This window comes from Aegilops tauschii, chromosome 2 (assembly GCF_002575655.3).
Source record: "Aegilops tauschii subsp. strangulata cultivar AL8/78 chromosome 2, Aet v6.0, whole genome shotgun sequence".
Lineage (NCBI taxonomy): Eukaryota > Viridiplantae > Streptophyta > Magnoliopsida > Poales > Poaceae > Aegilops > Aegilops tauschii.
The window spans coordinates 651,418,379-651,440,840 of NC_053036.3; the positions used below are offsets into that span (position 1 = coordinate 651,418,379).

General features: G+C 44.1%; 1 protein-coding gene and 1 pseudogene across 1 annotated transcript in view; both read right to left on the bottom strand.

Annotated features, from left to right (window-relative positions):
• LOC109784202 (multiple C2 domain and transmembrane region protein 6) overlaps positions 1–21,136 on the bottom strand; it is a 95,506-nt gene extending 74,370 nt beyond the window's left edge. Inside the window, exon 1 of the mRNA XM_073509411.1 lies at positions 21,042–21,136. Within this exon, the coding sequence (XP_073365512.1) occupies positions 21,042–21,056 (15 nt within the window). The 5' untranslated portion in view covers positions 21,057–21,136. The remainder of the gene's footprint in view (positions 1–21,041) is intronic.
• On the bottom strand, positions 7,244–8,855 carry LOC109784206 (26 kDa endochitinase 1-like; annotated as a pseudogene).
• Positions 21,137–22,462: the final 1,326 nt, after the last annotated feature.

Below are 22,462 nucleotides of genomic sequence, written 5' to 3' on the forward strand. Positions count from 1 at the left end.
TATCAGGTCAACGACACCTTCAGAACAGAGCGGGGGATAGATATCTGCGCAGACAATGCGCTCTCTCTCTATAAAGGCTGCCCGTAGTGGGTAGTATCATAAGTTAGTATCATGCATATGATACTACCTTAGTAATGCATAGTATCATAGAATAATATTATATTAGATGACCTTATTTATTGTCATTCAAGACATACACTAGTACAATATTTATTATGATATGGTATCATGATAATCTAAACCCTAGACGAGGCGATTTGATGCGCAGGCTCAGTTGCACCCGCGAGGAATATAAAATTTTAAAAATAGTACTACAAAAATTAATTTTTTTTGCATGGGGCATAATTTTGTGCATGAGGTGTGTTCTAAATTTCAGATCATTTAGACATATGAGTAGCATGTTCAAATGATCTGAAATTTAGAACGAACCTCACACACAAAATTATCTTCCATGCAATAAAGATTCAAAATTTTGTGAAAGTTTTAGTTTATATTTTGTGAATTTTTTCTTCACCCAGTGCAGATGAACCAGGGCTCAGAAATGAATATGAGATGTTTATTCATTTAATTTTATGCCACAATAACAAAATTGCCTACTTTGCATGCATGATACTAGTTATGATAATTCGATTACGGGCAACCCAAGGACCGTCTATGTGCGCCAGTGCATGTGCGCCTGTGGGCCCAACAACAGTAGAGCTTGTGTGTGCATGTGGGCCTAGCAGCTCCCATTCCCACGTATGACCACACGAAGAGGCCCCACGGCTAACTATATAGAAGGTGACACAACAGCTTCACGCGTACCGAAAAGTTTATTGCTAGTTTAATTTAAACTAGCAATGATATTAGAGAGTGACGCGGCGGTTTAAACAAGCAACATCAGTACATCAGTAGTAGGAGTGAGGCTGGTCACAATGGAAGGTTGAAGGTAAAGGTAAAAGTTACCAAGGGAGACCCACAAGACATACGTACATGTCCGGCCAGACATATTTGTTCATTTTTGCAATTTAATGGGGACCTGTATCAGTTCGTGAAACTATTTAGACGTTCAAATTCCAGTATTTTGGAGATAAATGTAGGGAGGTTTACTGAGTCTAGACATGCAATTAATCAATCACATGCATGGTCCCTCTCTTCTCTCTCTCCTCCCATACACATATGCATGGTCCCCATATTCTCTCTCTCTCCTCCCAACCCATAAATAGTCGACCACATGCATGGTCCTCACCTACTTTTTCTCCTCCTACGCGGATACTTTGCAATTAGCGTTGGATTGCTCTCTCCCGTATCATGTCTGTGGACCACATCTGGACACAAAAATGGACATATACCAGAGGAATTTAGGGATCGGCGTTGGAGATGCCGTAAGACCCACTACTTACTGAAATCAATGACTCAGATATATTATATACTCTTACCACTCGTGTGAAAAGAGATAAAAGGGATCATTTTACAATTTATCTTAGCTTTCATAGATATATTAGTGTATGGCACTATCTTCACAGTACATAGTATCATAGATTAGCATCGTAGTGATTTTATTTGTTGTCATGTATGGCACATACTAATATATCATTTTATATGATATGGTATGATATCATGATACTCAATGCTTTCTTTCCTCATGATACTACAGATGGCGCAGGGAGCTCCAGCCGACGGCGGCGGCAACAACGATCCATCTCAGCCTCGAATGTCTGTTGGTTCTGGCGTTGGAAGTGCTAAGCCATCCTTGTCTTGCACCATTGCAAAAAATTGCTTTTGTCCCACAGGAGGGGAAGGAGCCATCCTCAAAAACAACCATGGCGTGTTCCTGGCGAGCTCATGCCATTTTTATCATCCGCTCAAGACGCTGAGGTGGCCGAGCTAATGGCGTGTCGTAGGGCCGTCTTCCTGGCACAAGAACTTAATGTTCAGAAGGTGATCCATGAGATGGATTCTCATGTGGCAGCACATAAGATCACAGAAATGGAACTCTCGGCAAATGGGCAACTAGTTGAGAAGATTAAAGGTTTACTTAGGCCTTTTCAGGAGTTTAGGGTTCCTTGGGTGAGACGTTCGGCAAACAAAGTTGCACATGAACCCACAAAAAGAAAGTTGCACATGTTATTGCTAGGGAAGGTTGCATTAAATCTGTATGTAAAACATGGCTCCATTTCTCTCCTCAGTGTGTTAGCTCGGAGATTGCTCTCGAAGGTGCTATGAACATTGAATAAAGTGGCAACGTTTTTCCTTACAAAATAGTACTAGTATTTTAGGGAATGTAAATCAAATAGTTTAATATTGGACCCGTTAATGGAGAAAGAAGGGGCCAACACTGGGCTATGCCATGTGGCGCCCGCGGGATGTTTGCGGCGGGAACTTTTTTTTTTCCTTTCTTAGGTTTTTTATTTCCCTTTTTAGATGGGGGTGCGGATTATTTAGATGTTTTTTCTTTTTCTTAGATGGAGATGAGGACCCATGTATCTTTTAGATGGAAACGAGCACACAGCTTGGCACTTGGCACTTGCTGGCTGGCTGAGTGAGGAAGGTTCGTTTTTTAAAGATGAAGGTGAGTCTCTCTCTCTCTCTCTCTCTCTCTCTCTAGATGGAGGCGAGGACCCACGTATTTTTTCAAATTAAAATGGGCGCACGACGTCCTCTGATGCGGCGCTAAATGGTAGAGCCCCAACCGCTAGTAGTAGGATTACACAATAACTTATTTAGTATGCTCACTTGCATCCAAATTCCTTGCGCAGCACACTGAGTCAGCCCTTGGTGTTTCGACAGCATGAATCTTTGCGTGAAACCCTTGGCGAAAGAGAGGCACACATTCTCTTGGAAACTAAACATTTCTCCTCCAAGGTCGCATCATGTTTTTTAATCTCTTTTGCGAAAACTACGTGTGAGTTCTATTGCCACTCTCCGCACAATTTACTAGCTTGCCATCAATGTTATAGCCATCGGATTTTGCAAGGAGATTCGCGCTAACTTTAAATTTTAATTTTTTGGCTTTTTTTTCTATTACTTTTCGTAGGAGACGCTCGAGAAATAATTGAGTGGGCTTAAGTGCTCTCCACAATCTATCAAAATGTTGGTATTACAGTCGCAATCAAGTTTGGACCGCATTTGTCCCATGACTTAGACATGGCCAGACAACAACACGTGTATACACAACTCACAGAATGTTAGCTGCTGCGAAGAAGCAAAGAGAAGATTGGCTGGAGCATAGGCCGAGCATTTCTGATACTCAAGCATCGAAGAAGGCATGGACGTCGCTCTGGAATGTCAAGATCCTGTCAAAATACGTATCTTTGTCTGGAGGTTGGCACACACTTCCATCCCAACAGGAGCTTTGAAGCATGAGAGGAAGATGGCAAATTCAACTGTGTGCTCTATATGCAATGATGCTGTTGATTCATGGGGCCATTCCCTCATTAACTGTCGGATGGCGAGATGTGTTTGGGCTTTAGGTGATGAAGAAACTTTGGAGCATGTCATTCCAAACCAAATAGGGGACGCGAAGATGTGGGTCTTCTGGTTGTTCGAAACCCTGAAGGAGGAGGAGCTAGCGCTTGTTTTGATCACCATGTGGGCGATATGGTGGGCGCGGCATCGAGCTATTCATGACAATCAATTTCAGAGTCCGCTTACAACTATGGGTTTCATCAACAGTTATCTTGAAGAGCTCCAGATTGCCTCGACCAAAAGTACAGTAAAAAACAAGCCACATGCGATTATGCATCGTCAAAGGAGATGGATCCCAACTACTGATGGTTCAGCCAAAATAAATGTTGGAGGCTTGTCGACATTGGGAGATAAGGGGGTGGCAGCAGTCATATGCAGAGACGGTTCAGGTAATTTCTTAGGTGCTTCAGCTGTGGTTCTGGAGGGCATGACGGACCCAACAACTTTGGAGGCCCTAACGTGCAGCGAGGCGCTCTCACTCGCCCAAGATCTGAACCTCCGAAACCTGACTATTGCATCGGACTGCAATGAAGTGATCAGCGACATCAAGAATGGAGCTTCTTCGCCTTACGCGGCAATTTTGAGAGAAATTGATAACACTAGGCTTAAGTTCGAGCGTGTTATTTTTTGTTTTGAGTTTAGAGAGTCCAACTTTGAAGCTCACTCGATTGCGAAGGAGGCCTCTTCTCTGTCAGTTGGACGCCATGTGTGGCTGGGAATTACGCCAGATATCTCTTGTATCCCAAACATTACGAACTTTGAATAAAATCCCAGTTACCCCTCAAAAAAAAAGTCACAAGAAGAATCTTTTAAAAAACCAACATCACCTTTAATCTGCATCGGGTAAGTTGAGCGAACACACAACAATGGAAACTTTATCTATCGATATTAACAATGGGGACTTTTTATTCGACCTTTTGTTTCCATAGAGTACACCTCGAGATTATTTATTGATGATCACACTTCACTACTGGAATCGCCTTATACGCCGAGTGCCACGGACACTCGGCAAAGGGTCAATAACCGTCGGCAAAGCCTTTGCCGAGAGTTGCACTCGGTAAAGGCCACCCGGCATACACCTCTCAGGCAAACAGAACTTTGCCGAGAGCCGTTTATCAGGCACTCGGCAACAATATTACCGAGTGTTCTCGTGGTATTCGGCAAAGGTTTGAACTCGGCAAAAATCAACTAACGGCAGATGAAAACGGTGAAAATTCATAGGTTAGCCACGTGTCACAGGTGTTTTTGCCGAGTGACGCACTCGGTAAAACTTGTTGGCAGAAATTAAAAAAAAAGGCCACATATGCCGCTAATGCCAGCGCCACCACAGCGCGTGCATGTGCTGCTGTGGGCCAATCTCTCTACCGCGCGCCACCGCTGCCAACGCGTGCTGCCGGCGGTGCTGCTGCTCTTCCTTCTTGCCGCTTGCGCTGCTGCTTGCTTCCTTGATAGCCGACGCTGCTGCTGCTGCTTGCCGATGCAGCTGCTACTGCTTGCTTGCTTGCCAACCAATGCTGCTTGTTTGCTTGGCCGCGAATCCAAGCACACGACGGCCACCATGAGAGGAGGGAGACAGCAGGACTTGACCACGCCGACGAGTGTCCGGAGCGGCGCAACGGGCCGGAGGTGTCGCATCTCTTGTGGGGCCACTGGTTCACGGCGAACTCGACGAGTAAACGGCCATGCTAGACCGGTGCGCCGGCAGGAGAGCTATGGCTGCAAGGAAGAGAGAGTGGCCGGCCATGGCAAGATGGGCAGGGTGTGTGTGTGTGGCCGTGGTTGGTGCAGGCAGAGATAAGAGAGAGTTGTGTGCGGCTGTGTGTGGGTTTGTGGAAAAGAGGGATGAAGAGAGATGTGTGGCTGTGATTGATTTGGAGAGAAGATTCTCCTAGCCACGTCTTCAATCCGTGTACTAGTCGCAGATTGGCTGAAAGTGTGCTTTCTGCCATGACTTTTATCGAGTGTAACACTCAACAAATATCAAAAAATAAATAGAAATACTATAAACAGACCAAAAAATTGTCAAAACCCTAAGTTGATTTTCCATATAGTGACTACTTGTTAACCCAATGTTTAGGACAGAGTTATCACACAGTTGCATTTCAAATTTGAATTACTTGTTTCACATAAAATACTCATTTTTGACACTTACAAAATGGAAAATGTTTTATTTTACAAATAAGTTGGATACTCTATTTGGGAACATTGTTTGTAATGGCAAGATGGACCTATGCGACCAAGTTCAGCACATAATTACAAAATATAAAATGGTAACGGTCATCATCGTAGTCATTTGGCATGAAAGTCATGAATGTTCATCCTTGATAGTCTGTTTTCTAAAGATTTTTTTTCAAAATTGTCATATTACAAGTTTGGTATTTTTCTCTCGCAAATAGTACACGTAAAAGGGGTCCATGCGAAAGGATTGCATTTTTTAAACTTTTATTCGTTTTTCTTTTCAAAACGGGTCAAAATGTCCGGCATGGCTATTCATGGCAAGGGGTTGAATCTCTTAAAATTCTAAGTGGTTCTCCCATGTAATGACTATTTGTGCACATTACGAGAGAGCTAACACACACTTGCAGTTCAAATTTGAATTACTTTCAAGATATCGGGATAAAGTCATTTAAATGTCCGAAAGTAGCTAGAAAACTAGAAAATCCATGAAACTTGTGAATTGTGCATAAAATATGGTCTACTTACTGTGATAATTGGAGTGGTGCCATTTTGTACCCTACTGTTTGTACTTGCTTCACAAAAAACACCCAATTTTGACACTTAGAAAATGAAAAAAGATTTTTTTGTACAAAAAATTGAAAACTTTATTTGCAAACATTGTTTGTAATGTCAATAGTCACCTATGTGTCTAATTTTGGCATACTATAATTAACTATGCAACGAATATGGTCATTACCTTGGTCATTTGACTTGAAACCATGACTGTACATACATGAAAGTCTGTTTTGTGAAGGTTTTTTATTTCAAATTTGCAATATTGAAAGTTTGGTATTTTTCCTTCCAACTAGTATGCATAAAAGGACTCAATGAGAAAGGATTGCATTTATTGAATTTGTAGTCTTTTTCTTTCATTTTTTCTAAGACAGGGTCAAAATGGATGGCATGGCTATTCATGGCATGGGATTGAATCTCTCAAAACTCTAAGTGGTTCTCCCATGTAATGACTACTTGTGCACCTAAAAATATTTTTTAATTTTTTTTACGACAGAGCTATCCCACACTTGCAGTTTAAATTTGAATTACTTTCGGGATATGGACATAAAGTCATTTAAATGTCCCGAAAGTAGCTAGAAAACTAGAAAATCCATGAAACTTGTGAATTGTGCATAAAATATGGTCTACTTACTGCGAAAATTTGAGTGGTGCCATTTTGGACCCTATTTTTTGTACTTACTTTACAAAAAATACCCAATTTTGGCACTTAGAAAATGAAAAGGATTTTTTTTTGTTCAAAAAAGTTGGACACTCTATTTGGCAATATTGTTGTAATGTCAATAGTCACCTATGTGTCTAATTTGGGCATATTATAAAAAATTATGCAATGAATATGGCCATTACCTTGGTCATTTGACTTGAAACCATAACTGTTCATACACGATAGCCCATTTTGTGAACGAACTGTGCATAAAATATGGTCTACTTACTGTGATAATTGGACTAGTGCCATTTTGCACACTATTTTTGTACTTACTTGGCAAAGAATACTCATTTCTTATTCTTAGAAAATCGAAAATGATTTTTTTGTAAAAAAAGTTGGAAACTTTATTTGGCAACACTGTTTGTAATGGCAAGATGCACCTATATGGCCAACTTCACCACATTATCATAAACTATGCAATAAATTTGGCCATCACATTGGTCATCTTAGACCAGACATTTACATGGAAAAAGTGTAACTAATATGACCTCAAATGAAAAAGTTCTCAACATGAAAAATTTCCGCCTCGTCAAAATGAACAACTTTGATTTTTGGAACATCTTCATCCGATGTCGTACGCAACCTGTACAGTTAAAACTGTGCAGCGTAGTGAAGACCCACTTTTGCCGAGTGTAGCACTCGGTAAAGACCCCCTTTTGCCGAGTGTAGCACTCGGTAAAGACACTGTCTGCCGTGTTTTATTGTTTTACCGAGTGTTTTGTCCACGACACTCGGCAAAGTACATGTTTGCCGAGTTTCGCTATTTTGCCGAGTACTTTTCTGCTTGGGACTCGGCAAAGATACGATTGCCGAGTGCCCGACATAATGCACTCGGCAAAGAGCCTAATACTCGGCAAAGAAGAAAATTCCAGTAGTGCTTACACATGCATAGATCAAGAACCCACTCTTAACACGTACGGAAACCTTCGTGTGACCGGTCGTTTTTACTGTGATGCGAGCCCAGCCGAGAGCCCGTCTTTGAATGACCTCTGATTGTAGCAGTCAAGGTTGTTACCGTAGCCGACCCCAAGGATATGATGTCACAGTATCGCTTATAGAACCCAATCCGGTCAACCACCTAGGGGTTCTGTCCCTTTCCGCACTCGATCCCACCGTTGATGATGTTGGTGATATATAACACCGTAGCCAGGCGACCGGCCGGCGGCGTTGTCGGCGGCCGACGGCGTCCACTGACCCGTGATCACAGCATGAGACGCCGGCTTGTTATCTTGTGCCGTCATCCAGAACCACAACGCGGTCTTGAACGACCCCGTTGGGTCTGTCGCCACCAGGTCCGGGTTGTTCAGCAGGTCCACCCCGATTGCGCGCCCTGCTTGGCCGTAGTTGTAGTTCCATGAGAGCTGGATGGGGCCGCGGCCGTAGTATTTCTTGCCGGACGCGCACGGCCATTCCGGCTTTGGGTCGCAGTAGTTTCCCGGCGAGCCCTGCTCCTGCTTGAAGCAGTAGCCCCAGGCGTACGGTCCGTCGGGTGCCGCGGGCCACCCGCCGGTGGTCTCGTGGGAGGTCTGCCCGAGGAAGGCCGCCGCCTCCCGCTTCCGCGTCTCCGTGCTCCCCGTGGTGCCGAATGACGGGAACGCGGCGGCGGCGGTGAGGAAGGCGTCGTACGTGTAGAACCCGCGGGCCTCTTGGCAGTCGTTGCGGTGGAGGAGGAGCCGCTCGAAGAGGTCCCTGGAAAGGATGGACGACACGCCCCCGCCGGGGCTGGGGCCGGGAGGGGTGGGGCCGCAGCCGCTGCACTGGCTCTGGCAGCCGGCACCGCAGTTGGCGTCGCCGCTGCCGCAGTACCCGAATTTGCTGCAGCAGAGACAGTTTGCGCACGTCGTGCCACCAGCCTGGTTGCTGCACTGCTGGGCGTTCACGGCTGTGGCGAGTGCCGCCGCCACAACGACGGCCAGGATGGCCACCACCCTTGGGGCTCTCAGTACCGTGGGCATGTGTGGCTTCATGATCGATCTTGCACTGGTAAAAAATGGGCCTTTAGTTCCGGTTCGCAAAGGCCTTCCGGCTGTGCAACCGGGACTAAATATGCGCGACTAAAGACCCCCTTTAGTCGCGCCTCTTACGAACCGCGACTAAAGGCCCGTCCACGTGGGCGCCAGGGGTCCGTCGGGGCGGAGGACCTTTAGTCCCGGTTCTCGTGGCTAACCGGACTAAAGGCCCGTCCACGTGGGCGCCAGGGGTCCGTCGGCGCGGAGGACCTTTAGTCCCGGTTCTCGTGGCTAACCGGGACTAAAGGCCTCCTCCGCAGATTTAGGGTTTTAGCCCCCCTAAACCTGGTTTCTTTTTAATTTGTAGTATTTTATTTCTTTTATATTTTATTTTGTGTTTTATTTTAATTTTGATGAAGTTTCAGTACACATATTCTACGCTACTATATACATGCATATGAAATTTCAAACAAGAAGAATTCAAGAGGAATATATAATATATATTCAATCTCGGGTGACCATATACAACTTTGAACAAGTTTTCATACACAATTAGGATGGATGACCATATACAACTTCTCGGGTATGCATATAAATTTCTTCGTCCTCGGTATAGTGTTCTCCTTTAGGATTGATGACTTCCCTCATGAAAAATCCTGCTAATTCATCTTGAATGGGTCGGAAGCGAGCTTCTGGACTAAGCCTCCTCCGCAAGTTATCCGTCGCCTTCCGCACGCTATCCGATGCCTTCCGCTCAGAAGTGTGTCTCCGGATGTTCTCACAAACATAGTATCCACATAGATTGGTCCCCGGTGGCTGCTTATCCACATTAACTAACCTTCTAAAATCTAGCTCATGTTTGAATTCATCGACAATTTCTTCTGAGAACCGTCTCCAAACCCTACAGGGCAAAGAAAATTAAATGAACAAGGGAGTTATTAGTTACTTGATATTAGGAAATGAACGAAAGAGACCGATCGATATAGAGCTCAAATGATTGAAAATAATTACTTTTGCAGCATTTTTCTCATGTCGGCCCAACGCTTTGGATCCGAATCCATAGAGTCCATGATTAGAACTCTGGAGGTGTGAAGTTCAATATTTAGCAGAATCCAGTGGAACCTGCGGACACGTTACATGCACAGTCATGCATAACTCATCGATTAGACATACCATGCATGGAGTAAACAAAAGAGAATGGGCACAAGAGAGAAACACTCACCCAAAATGGTAAGGAAATAGAATATGACTTTTGAGTTGATGCTTTCTATGAAACTTGTACAAGTCTTTCTCCACGTCTTCGGGGTGATTTTGTAACACATGTCCATTAACGATATGTGGGTCAATGAACCCAACATCATGGATGTTTCTTATTTTGCAACAATATAGTTAGGAAATATATATATATATATATATATATATATATATATATATATATATATATATATATATATATATATATATATATATATATATATATAGTGCAGGCAATGAAGAACGAGATGAGGTAGAAATAAATCACTTATAGAACATAGCAACTCAGCATAGATTTGTTGAGGTCGCGCAGATTGAACAGCTGGAACAATTCACTCATATGAACTTGTACAGAGTACCGTTTGGTGTGATGCTCCTCTGTAACATCCGCATAAACATATTCTTTGTCGGCCCATGTTATGAATTGCTTGTACCAACGTAGCAGATTTCGCATTTGTGGTGGTAGACTCTTTTCCCGTGCAGGCTCGACGAGAGGCCCATTCCGCACATATTGTAATGCTATCTCACATACTGGCGCATCCTCAAGGCCTAAGAAGGCACGAAGAGTCAAACCCATCTCGGACGCTTGTTTCATGGCACTCGCTACAGTCAATCCAAGTGCTGCCGCAGCTGCTATGATCTCGGGGTCCTCTTCCGGACCGGCTTTCACTATGAGCGGGGGGATCGATTGTTTATTTTGCATCCCGAGCTGGTCAACTTGTTTCCCGCTTTTTTTACTTTCTTCTTTCTCCTCCTTCAATATTTTTGCTTGCCTACGAAGTTCATGTCCATAGTCGTTAGGCATATTCAGCTCGGCTTGGGACGGTGTCGTCAAAAAATCGTTAGCCCACTTCTTTTGCTTCTCAGTGAATACTTGCTTGGGCTCAGGCTCTTTTATCGCCTTCATATCCGCCTTCCATTTCTCATAATGAGCAGACGCGGCCAATTTGGTTTCAGCTTCACTAAGTTCCCAAGGCCTTGGGAGGAGAGGCTTCAGTGATGGCTCCGGTACCCTTGTGGTCTTAGGTACATAAGGGTCCGGGTTAATAGTCCAGGAGCGGGTTTCCTTGCTGTCCGCCTGCTTCTGCTTCTTCGCCGGAGGTGGATTGGGGGGCGTCGTACCCGCCGGAGGAGGATTGGGGGCGTCGTACCCGCCGGAGGTTGTGGATCGGGGGACGGCGTCGAATGGCGTGAAGGAGGTGTAGGTGAACCACCACGACCACCACCACCGCCGCCACCACCACCACCACCATCGGAGGGGGGTGGACTTGTTAGCCTTGGCGCCTCGCCTGGAAACACTATGTACTTCTTTTTCCATAGAATGATCTGGCGCTTGACATCTCCAAGTCTTCTCTCCCCTTCGGGTGTAGCTTTGTCAATCTCCAGGTCCTCAAACCCTTGGACTATGTCTTCCACCGTGACACGAGCATAGCCATATGCAATGGGGTTGTTGTGGTGGAGTGCTCCAGGTGTACAGGGTAAAGCACTGCCGCTAGCTACCTTCGTGGAAACGTTCCCCACGGGATAATGCAGATCACATTCTTTCATCTCCTTTACATCATCCACGGGGTAGTGAGGCTCCGGTGCACGAATCTCGATCATCGGTGCACTAGCACCAGGCGGGGCATCCGTGGAAGCCACGCTGCTTCTCCGCTGCTGGCTTCCGCGATCCGCTTCATGATCTTCATGCGGCCCTGCAGCCGATTTTTCTTTTACTAGTTCATGCACGGTCTGCTTCAACTCATGGAGTTCCGATGCAAACTTCGCCATAAGATCTGCATCCCGGTCCGTCTTTCTCTTACGGCTTCTGTAACAGTACGGGTCATTGTCCTGGGAAAACCCTACTTTCCACGGAACTTTGCCTTTGCCTCGTACACGTCCTCCGTGTTCATCATTCCCGAGGGTTGTTGTCAGTGCGTCTTTCTCTCTGTTGAACTTGATCAAGCCCTCTTGAGCTTGGGTCATTGCGTCAATAAGGGCTTGGGTGGGAGCAAACTTTTTCTTCCGGTGAACACACACCCCTGTCTCCGGGTCTAGCGATCCCCCATGCCCGTACCACCAGCTTTTGGCCCTTGGGTCCCATCCCTCTGTACCTAGAGGGATTCCTCGCACCCTCAGGTCCTCCTCCATCTTCTGCCACTTAGGCTCCGAAAGGCGGTATCCTCCTGGCCCCATAATATGATGGAACTTTTTCTTACTCGCATTATCCTTATTTTTTCGATATTTCCTTGAAATGCTCCGATTGCTTTTGCCTCACAAATTATGGCCAATCATCTTTCAGCTTCTCATGTTGTCCATTGAAATCCGGAGTCTTGCCCTTGTTGACATAGTCACGGGTTAAATTTTTCTTGAAGTTCCGGAATGCTTCGCCCATCTTCTGAAGAGCGAACTCTTTAACTAGCCTCCTACTCTCACGTCCACCCGGAACCTCGTTACCGAATTCATCGACTTTGTTGTATTCCGGAGGTAGAATGAAATGTTCCATAAGCTTTCTCCAGCAATCCTTTTTCGTTCTCTTGTCGACAAAACTGAAACCAAGACGTGCCTTCTTTGGCTCCTTCCATTCCTGGACGGTGATCGGGATGTTGTCTCTAACAACGACTCCGCATTGGTTGATAAACTTTGAGGTGTGCTGTAGGGGCTTGCCGGTTTCACTGACAAACTCAATGGCATATGTTTCTCCTGTTTTCATCGCCTTGGATTTGCCACGCTTTGTCGTACTCGATCCGGCCGAGGGCTAAAAAAAGAAAGAGAGTCGCGCGCGTTAATACATATGTATTCACATTTCAGTAAGTTTGTATCACGAGAGGCTCAATGTATATATATACCTCGCCGGAGGTGGTTGCTACTTGCAATTCGAGATCGTCGTTTGTTGACGGTTGACCTCCGTCGACAATGTCCGTTCCTTCACCATCTTGATCATCTCCACCGTCAAGGTTCAGAAAAGAAGAGACTACATCCTCTTCTTGCTCATATTCTGAGCCCGGCACATAAGGAATCTCGTTGTTGATGATGCCCATTAAATAACGTTTAGCCTCCGGATCCCTAAGCGGCTCGGCTCTATCATCCGCCATATATCACTCCTGCATGTAGTAAAAATTCTTTAAGTATAAAGGAATTAAAAAATAAGATTAAGGGGACATAGAGGAGGAGGAATTAAAAAATAAGATTATTGAGCACTAATTTGCATAGAAGTTTTTGTTTAGCACTGCCAAGTATTTTGTTTTTCCTTTTCTTTTTTCTTTTCTTTTTCCTTTTCTTATTTTGTTTTTCCTTTTCTTTTTCCTTTTCTTCTTCCTTTTCTTTTTCCTTTTCTTCTTCCTTTTCTTCTTCCTTTTCTTATTTTGTTTTTCCTTTTCTTCTTCCTTTTCTTTTTCCTTTTCTTATTTTGTTTTTCCTTTTCTTCTTCCTTTTCTTTTTCCTTTTCTTCTTCCTTTTCTTTTTCCTTTTCTTTTTCCTTTTCTTATTTTGTTTTTCCTTTTCTTTTTCCTTTTCTTCTTCCTTTTCTTTTTCCTTTTCTTCTTCCTTTTCTTCTTCCTTTTCTTATTTTGTTTTTCCTTTTCTTCTTCCTTTTCTTCTTCCTTTTCTTTTTCCTTTTCTTATTTTGTTTTTCCTTTTCTTCTTCCTTTTCTTTTTCGTTTTCATATTTTCTTTTTCCTTTTCTTATTCTGTTTTTCCTTTTCTTATTTTCTTTTTCCTTTTCTTATTTTCTTTTTCCTTTTCTTATTTTGTTTTTCCTTTTCTTCTTCCTTTTCTTTTTCCTTTTCTTATTTTCTTTTTCTTTTTCTTATTCTGTTTTTCCTTTTCTCATTTTCTTTTTCCTTTTCTTATTTTCTTTTTCCTTTTCTTCTTCCTTTTCTTTTTCCTTTTCTTCTTCCTTTTGTTCTTCCTTTTCTTTGTTTGAGGAGGACGGCGGCGGGCGGGCGGCGGGAGGCAGGCGGCGGCAGGGGCAGCGGCGGGAGGCAGGCGGCGGCAGGGGCAGGGGCAGCGGCGGCGGCAGGGGCAGGGGCAGCGGCGGGCGTTGGCGACGGCGAGGAGGAGCGGGCGGCGACGGGGCAGGGCGCGGCAACGGCGATAGTGCAGGGCGTCGGAGCTCACTGGGGGCAGGGCAAGGTCGGGGAGGCGTTGATGACAGTGAGGTCAGGGAGGCGTTGGCGACGGCGAGGAGGAGCGGCCGGCGACGGGGCAGGGCGCGGCAACGGCGACAGCGACGAGGAGCAGCCTGGCGGCGTCGAAGCGCAGGGGCGTTGGCGTCGGGGGAGAATGTGGAAAAATCGTAAGTGCCACTTATATAGGAAAAGCATTAGTCCCGGTTGGGGAGACCAACCGCAACTAAAGGTACACTTTAGTCCCGGTTGGGGACACCAACCGCGACTAAAGGATACCTTTAGTCGCGGTTGGTGTCCCCAACCGGGACTAAAGGTACTTTCGCGCCGCTTTCGTTCCCGCGCGGAAAGAGCCTTTAGTCGCGGTTCGTGTCACGAACCGCGACTAAAGGTCCTTTTTTCATATAAAATAAAACTAACTCATTTTAAAATCTTAAAAATACAAATAATATATCAAAAAAATCAGAAAAATAAAACTAATTCATTTTAAAATCTTAAAAATACAATTATATATAAAAAAAATCAGAAAAATAAAACTAATTCATTTTAAAATCTTAAATATACAAATAATATATCAAAAAAAATCAGAAAAACAAAACTAATTCATTTTAAAATCTTAAAAATACAAATAATATATCAAAAAAATCAGAAAAATAAAACTAATTCATTTTAAAATCTTGAAAATACAAATAATATATCAAAAAATCAGAAAAATAAAACTAATTCATTTTAAAATCTTAAAAATACAATTATATATCAAAAAATCAGAAAAATAAAAATAATTCATTTTAAAATCTTAAAAATACAAATAATATATCAAAAAAATCAAAAAAATAAAACTAATTCATTTTAAAATCTTAAAATACAAATAATATATCAAAAAAATCAGTTCATCGATCCCTTGAAGGTTTGACAAAAGGTTTGATACATCATTCAGTTCATCGACCAAATACAAATCATCCGGATTCGCCATCGTACGTTTTAATTCACATGATCCATTCAACAAAGTTTGGTACAATAAATTATTACACATCAATTCTTCCCTTGTGTCCCTGCTTGCTTACGATTGTGCCGTATCCATGGAGCATCCTCATCATTTAACTTAATGCTTGGGTCAGTGTTCACTTTGAAGGGCGGAATTTCACCAAACATATTATAATCTTCTGACATGTCTGTCTTGTCCTCCACTCCCACGATGTTTCTTTTCCCTGAAAGAACAATGTGGCGCTTTGGATCATCGCATGATGTACTGATCGTTTTCTTATCTTTCCGTTTCCTCGGTTTGCTACTCATGTCCTTCAAATAAAAAACCTGAGCGACATCTTTGGCAAGGACGAATGGTTCGTCAAGGTAACCAAGATTGTTGAAATCCACCATTGTCATTCCGTATTGCTCGTCCACCTTTACCCCACCTCTTGTTAGCTTGAACCATTTGCACCGGAACAAAGGGACCTTAAAGGAGGGTCCATAGCCAAGTTCCCATATCTCCTCTATGTATCCATAATATGTGACGTTTTGCCCATTCTCGGTTGCTGCATCAAAGCGGACACCACTGTTTTGGTTGGTGCTCTTTTTATCTTGGGCGATGGTGTAAAATGTATTCCCATTTATCTCGTACCCTTGGAAAATCGTTATAGTCGAAGATGGTTTCTTGGCCAACATGTATAGCTGATCTCCAACATCATTGTCATTCATTAAATGTTTTCGCAACCAACTGCCGAAAGTCTCCATGTGGGCCTTTCTAATCCAGGATTCAGGCTTCCCCGGGTTGTCCGAGCGTAAAATATTCTTGTGTTGCTCGAAGAACGGAGCCACCAAGCTGGAATTTTGCAGAACTGTGTGGTGTGCTTCAGTCATAGAATGACCGTCCATACATATCGTTGATTTCCTTCCGATCCTGCCTTTTCCACTTAGTCTTCCCTCGTGCCGCGATTGAGGAATACCAATCGGCTTAAGGTCAGGAACATAGTCAATACAGAACTCAATTACCTCCTCATTTCCATAGCCCTTGACGATGCTTCCTTCTGGCCTAGCACGGTTACGGACATATTTCTTTAATACTCCCATGAACCTCTCAAAGGGGAACATATTGTGTACAAATACAGGACCGAGAATGGAAATCTCTTCGACTAGGTGGAGCAGGAGGTGCGTCATAATATCGAAGAAGGATGGTGGGAACACCAACTCGAAACTGACAAGGCATTGGACCACATCGTTCTGTAACCGTGGTAGATCTTCTGGATTGATTACCTTCTGAGAGATTGCATTGAGGAATGCACATAGCTTCACAATGGCTACTCGAACATTTTCCGGTAGGAGCCCCCTCAAAGCAATCGGAAGCAATTGCGTCATAATCACGTGGCAGTCGTGAGACTTCAGGTTTTGGAACTTTTTCTCCGCCATGTTTATTATTCCCTTTATATTCGACGAGAAGCCAGACGGGACCTTCATACTGCTCAGGCATTCAAAAAAAAAATGACCTTCTCTTCTTTGATAAGAGCGTAGCTGGCACGACCTTGAAACCATTCCGGATGCCGGTCATCTGGGTCTTTCAAAAGTTGCTGGTCCTGCCGTGCTTCCTTTGTATCATTTGTCTTCCCATACACGCCCAAGAAGCTTAGCAGGTTCACGCAAATATTCTTCGTAACATGCATCACGTCGATTGCAGAGCGGACATCTAGGACTTTCCAATATTCTAGCTCCCAAAATATAGATTTCTTCTTCCACATGGGTGTGTGCCCGTCAACTCCCCGCGGAACTGATTGTCCGCCAGGACCCTTTCTAAAGATGACTTTCAAATCCTTGACCATATCAAATATCTCAGCACCAGTACGTTCCGCAGGCTTCGGCCGGTGATCTGCCTTGCCGTTGAAATGCTTGCCTTTCTTTCTTACGTTATGATTTCGGGGAAGAAATCGACGATGACCCAGGTACACGTTCTTCTTACAATTAACCAAACGTACACTTTCAGTCTCATGTAAGCAGTGCGTGCATGCATTGTATCCCTTATTTGTCTGTCCCGAAAGGTTACTGAGAGCAGGCCAATCGTTGATGGTTACAAAAAGCAACGCTCGTAGGTCAAATTCCTCTCCTTTGTGCTCATCCCAGACACGTACACCAGGTCTGGCCCACAACTGTAAAAGTTCATCAACTAATGGCCTTAGGTACACATCGATGTTGTTCCCGGGTTGCTTTGGACCTTGGATGAGCACTGGCATCATAATGAACTTCCGCTTCATGCACAACCAAGGAGGAAGGTTGTAGATGCATAGAGTCACGGGCCAGGTGCTATGGCTGGAGCTTTGCTCGCCAAAAGGATTCATGCCATCAGTACTTAGACCAAATCTTATGTTCCTTGCGTCAGCTGCAAAATCTTTGAACACTCTGTCGATCTTTCTCCATTGCGTTCCATCAGCGGTGTGTCTCAACTCCCCGTCGGACTTACGGTCCTCTTTGTGCCATCGCAACGACTTGGCATGCTTTTTGTTCCTGAACAGACGTTTCAACCGTGGTATTATAGGAGCATACCACATCACCTTGGCGGGAACCCTCTTCCTGGGTTTCTCGCCCTCAACATCGTCACCAGGGTCATCGCCTCTGATCTTATAACGCAATGCAGTGCATACAGGGCATTCATTCAAATTCTCGTATTCACCGCGGTAGAGGATGCAGTCGTTAATGCATGCATGTATCTTCAGAACCTCTAAACCTAGAGGGCAGACAATCTTCTTTGCTTCGTATGTACTGGCGGGCAACTCGTTATTCTTCGGAAACATATTCTTCAACATTTTCAGCAAATTTTCAAATGATGAGTCACCTACACCTTCCTGTGCCTTCCATTTTAGCAAATCCAGTGTGCAGCCCAGCTTTTTCAGACTATTATCGCATCCTGGATACAACGACTTTTTGTGATCCTCTAACATGCGATCCAAATTCTCCCTATCCTTGTCAGTTTTGCAGCGTCTCCGTGCATCAGCAATGGTCCGACCAAGATCATCAGCGGGCTCATCATGTGCCTCTTCTTCACCTTCACCTAACCCTTCCCCACCTTCAGCATCATCCTCCATGAAAGTATCACCGAAATGATCATGATAGTTGTCATCGATATCATCCCCTTCTTCATCTTCTTCCATTCTAACCCCTCTTTCTCCATGCTTGGTCCAACAATTATAGCTTCGCATGAAACCGTGCCGAAGCAGGTGCATGTGAACGTCTCTTGAGGAGGAGTAACCCTTCTGATTCTTACAGACAGCACATGGACAGATAATAAAACCTTGCTGCTTGTTCGCATTTGCCACTACGAGGAAATCTTTCAAACCCGTAGTGAACTCGCCGGAGAGTCGGGGACCGTACATCCATTGCCGATTCATCTGCATTATTATTATATAAAGTATATAATTAACCATCATGCATTTGTTAAACTAACTAGCTAGAAATAATACAAATTAAACAATGAACTACACACATGCATATTTTATCAATGACACACGAAAGGTTCAACTTGCTAACCGCGATCGCGGAGGAAAAATAAATGAGAAAGCTCAAGTGTGGCTCGGACACTTCATATCATGTTTGTTTCAGGCTCTCGGGCATTTCATCGAACACCTTGTGTGCATAGGAGGAACCAAAAGCAAACCCACCACCCCCTTCTGAATATTGTGAAGTGAGCTGAGTGAAGTGAAGTGAGCTGAGTCCTATATATAGGGATGGGCCTTTAGTCCCGGTTGGCCTGGCCAACCGCGACTAAACGCCTTCGGGGACCTTTAGTCCCGGTTGGCCAGGCCAACCGGGACTAAAGCCCCTCCCGTCCGCCAGCTGTCGACCGAGCGCGCTGGGCCCAGATAGTTGGTCGCGGGTCTCCTCCCGAACCGCGACTAAAGACCCCTTTTGTCGCGGTTCGATTATTTTGGGGACTAATGGGGGCGTATGGAAGCCTCTTTTTCTACTAGTGTTGGGTGGTGCTTGATAGATTATGGCGCCAAGTGCCGCCATTTATAGGCCTTGTGTGGAGAAAAGTCGTGGTGTGCCTTAAAACTAGATCAATCGTGTGTGTGGAAAATCGGTGCAGAATGGGCCTGGAGAAAGGTGCGTGCAACGCCATTGTACTCACTCATTGCTCATCGTTTGAATTTTGCTGCATGGCACGCCACAAATTTCCCTTATCTTCTTCATTACTACGCAGGACCATGTGACCACGTCTGCTCTCATAAATTGCGAAATGGGCCGATCAACCACGTTCCACTTATAAATAAATTAGTTAATACGCGATGAAGACGTAGAGGGATATGCTCGCAAAGAAACGTAAACTATGAGACTCCAACAAAGTAAACACTTGTAATATAATATTCTGCAACTCTGTGTTGTGTAGAAGGACTGTTCGTGCACAAAGTAAACACTTGTAACTCAGACAAACAAAAAAGCATGGCAAAATCTTGTAATTTTAGCCAATATTTTTGAAATATGTCTTGCTAGATAAGATCGATCAATGAATCTCAGCGGGGTAGGGTATGATAAGATCGACAAATAATTCTCACGGTCGGGACACTAATAATCAACCACTAACTTCAATTCCGGCCACAGAGCAGAGCCTGTATGTGGGTGTATGTTGTTGGGCTACTCTACATTGCCACGTATGTCGATACGATACCTTATTTGTTGACTCAGTCTCTTACAACTGTCTAACTTTTTAATTTTTGCGGCATTAGAGGTGTCTAATTGCATTTTGCTAGATTGGAAAAATACCAAGAACTATATGTTTACAAATTCATCATTTCTAAGAAGCATAAACTATGATGATCTAAATTGGCAGAACAAAGAAGACGTTTTTTCTTTTCTTTTTTAAAAGCTGTTTATAGTACTTAGTCAACAGAGTAAAACCAACACAACCACCACAATCTGTGTCACACAACAACAACAAAACGAACACTTCATAAAATATTGCAGAATGCACGACACTGAGAATTTGATCGTGGCAAAAAACACTGATGGTATATGCTAAGTGTTTGGATGACGTCACTAATTGGCCGGGCCCACCCATCAAGCTGAGTTGCTAGAAAAAATTCCACATAGGCAAATTGGCTTGGTCTTCTTCTTCTTCCTCCTCTCCCTTTCTTCTTGGCATTTCTTTAAGCACTACATGAGTAGCCCTTCCACCTCGTATGCCAGCCCCTCGGCGTAGCCCGGGCTGGCCCAACAAGCACCTACCTCACGGACCGCACCCACATGTCCGTCCCCTGTCGGTCCATGTCTGTGGCGCCGGCACCACCTACACCACCCCCGGATCTGCCCCAGCGCGGTCAGACGAGCTGGAGGAGGCTGCAACCTCGCGAGATCACCATGCTCTACCATGGGATGTCGGTCTCCCCATCGCCGGACGAGCTCCGGTGGAGGACGGGGGCCTTCCCACCACCCGACCCGATGATCTACAAAGGAGGACGGTAGCCTCTGCACTGCCCGACGAGCTATAGAGGAGGATGGCGGCCTCGGACGACACTTCTTCCCTTGTCTACTCGATTGCCATGCCGCCGTCTTCAACGTGGCTTGGCGCGTGGCCAAGGCCATCGTCGTAAATGTCGTCGAAGAAGCTATTGGTATTGGATTTGGCTATGAAGGAGGACGCACGCTTGAAACTACTAGTATTATGGAATATATATAGTATGTAGAAAATGGCCTAGTGTCTAAATAGGATATATATGTGAGTAAAGCAACAACCATCATGGAACCCCTGGCCCTGTTCCTGAAGTACCAAAGCCCAACCTCTAGCAATTCAACAGGTTCTAGTGCAAGGATCCATGTGGTATGTATTGCATCTCAAAACTGAAGGAAGAAACTCTCAATTTTTTAAGATACCTGGATATTTTCCATTTTTGAAGCATGTCAATAATATCACGTGCACGAGCTAGTTTCTTCTTAGGATTGAAGTCTCTGGACTCTAAATCTGTTTCGTAGCATTCTCATATTCGATCGCATACTGTATCTCGTTGTGATCTCTCCAACCCACAACTCCAACTTTCTTGTACCCAAAAATTTGTAGTGTTGAGGTATGATTCAAATGTATCAACGCCACCTTTTTATATAAGAAATTTAAATATATATGGTATATGCCAACCATATACATTCAGCCATCAAACTAACAACACTTTTTTTCTTCCTAAAAAGTAAAATCTGCCCCAAGTAGTCAGATCTATCACCATGTAAAATTGTACTTTCAGAAATGAAGCATCAAATTAACAAAAAAAATAAAAGGTAATATGTTGTGTTGATTCTTTTGCATCCAATTTGTGCTTTCCACTATTAGATGTTCTTCCTCCATAAATGATATTATGTCAAATCTCAAACGACAATGTAATGGAAATATGTGAAGTCGAATTGTGACAATTATTTTGGAGCCAATCCTTCTTAGCCAAATATGATATTGAGTTATTATGTCTGTAGCAGTGGCAATATATTTTTCTTACATATTCAGTAATCAGTAGATTAATACCCCTTCCGTCCGGTCAGTATTTCTATAATAATAACACCGAGGCTATACAAAGTCAGCACTGCATGCGCTTACATCCCATTCATGAAGTTCATGTGCCGAATATCCCCTGTATGAAAATATGATGTTCGGCCGATTAAGCGCGGCAGCAGCAATTTATGAAGAATGCTCTTTCTTAGCTCGTAATTTTATTTCTATAATTTTTTCTCATTGTCCTAGGGAAGCTAATATGGCGCCCGATTTGTTGGCTAGGAATTCCGAGGTCTCTCGAACTATTGTGTGGAAATCAGAGCCTCCAGATTTTCTGCTAGATGTATTGGCAAACGATGTATCGCTGTTTTCACATGAAATATAAACCGCCATGATGGCTTTCAAAAAAAAAGCGCCCGCAAAGCGGAGCCGCAGCAACCAGCCGAGGCCACCTAGGCCCGCGCCACCTGCCAGCCGAGGGTAGCTGACGGCGGAGCTTGAGGTGCCCTCCTGGCCTCCTCGCGGGTGGCGGCGCGGGAGGGGATAAGGTGGAGCGGGAGGGGATCTTCTCCTCGCCCATCTCCTCTTACTCTATGTTCGGTTCTGTTCCAGTCCAATTCATTTTTTTATTTCTCTTCCAATTTAAACATGAGCTGCTGGATCATGAACCAAATTAAACATGCTGGAGCAGATTGGATTCATGAATCAATTTTGATCCCACAATTATACATGGAGCAGATTATATGTGAAGCAGATTCAGAAAATTTGTGCATTTATCTGCAATGCGATGGCGGTGATATTTCTTCATTCTCACAGCTTA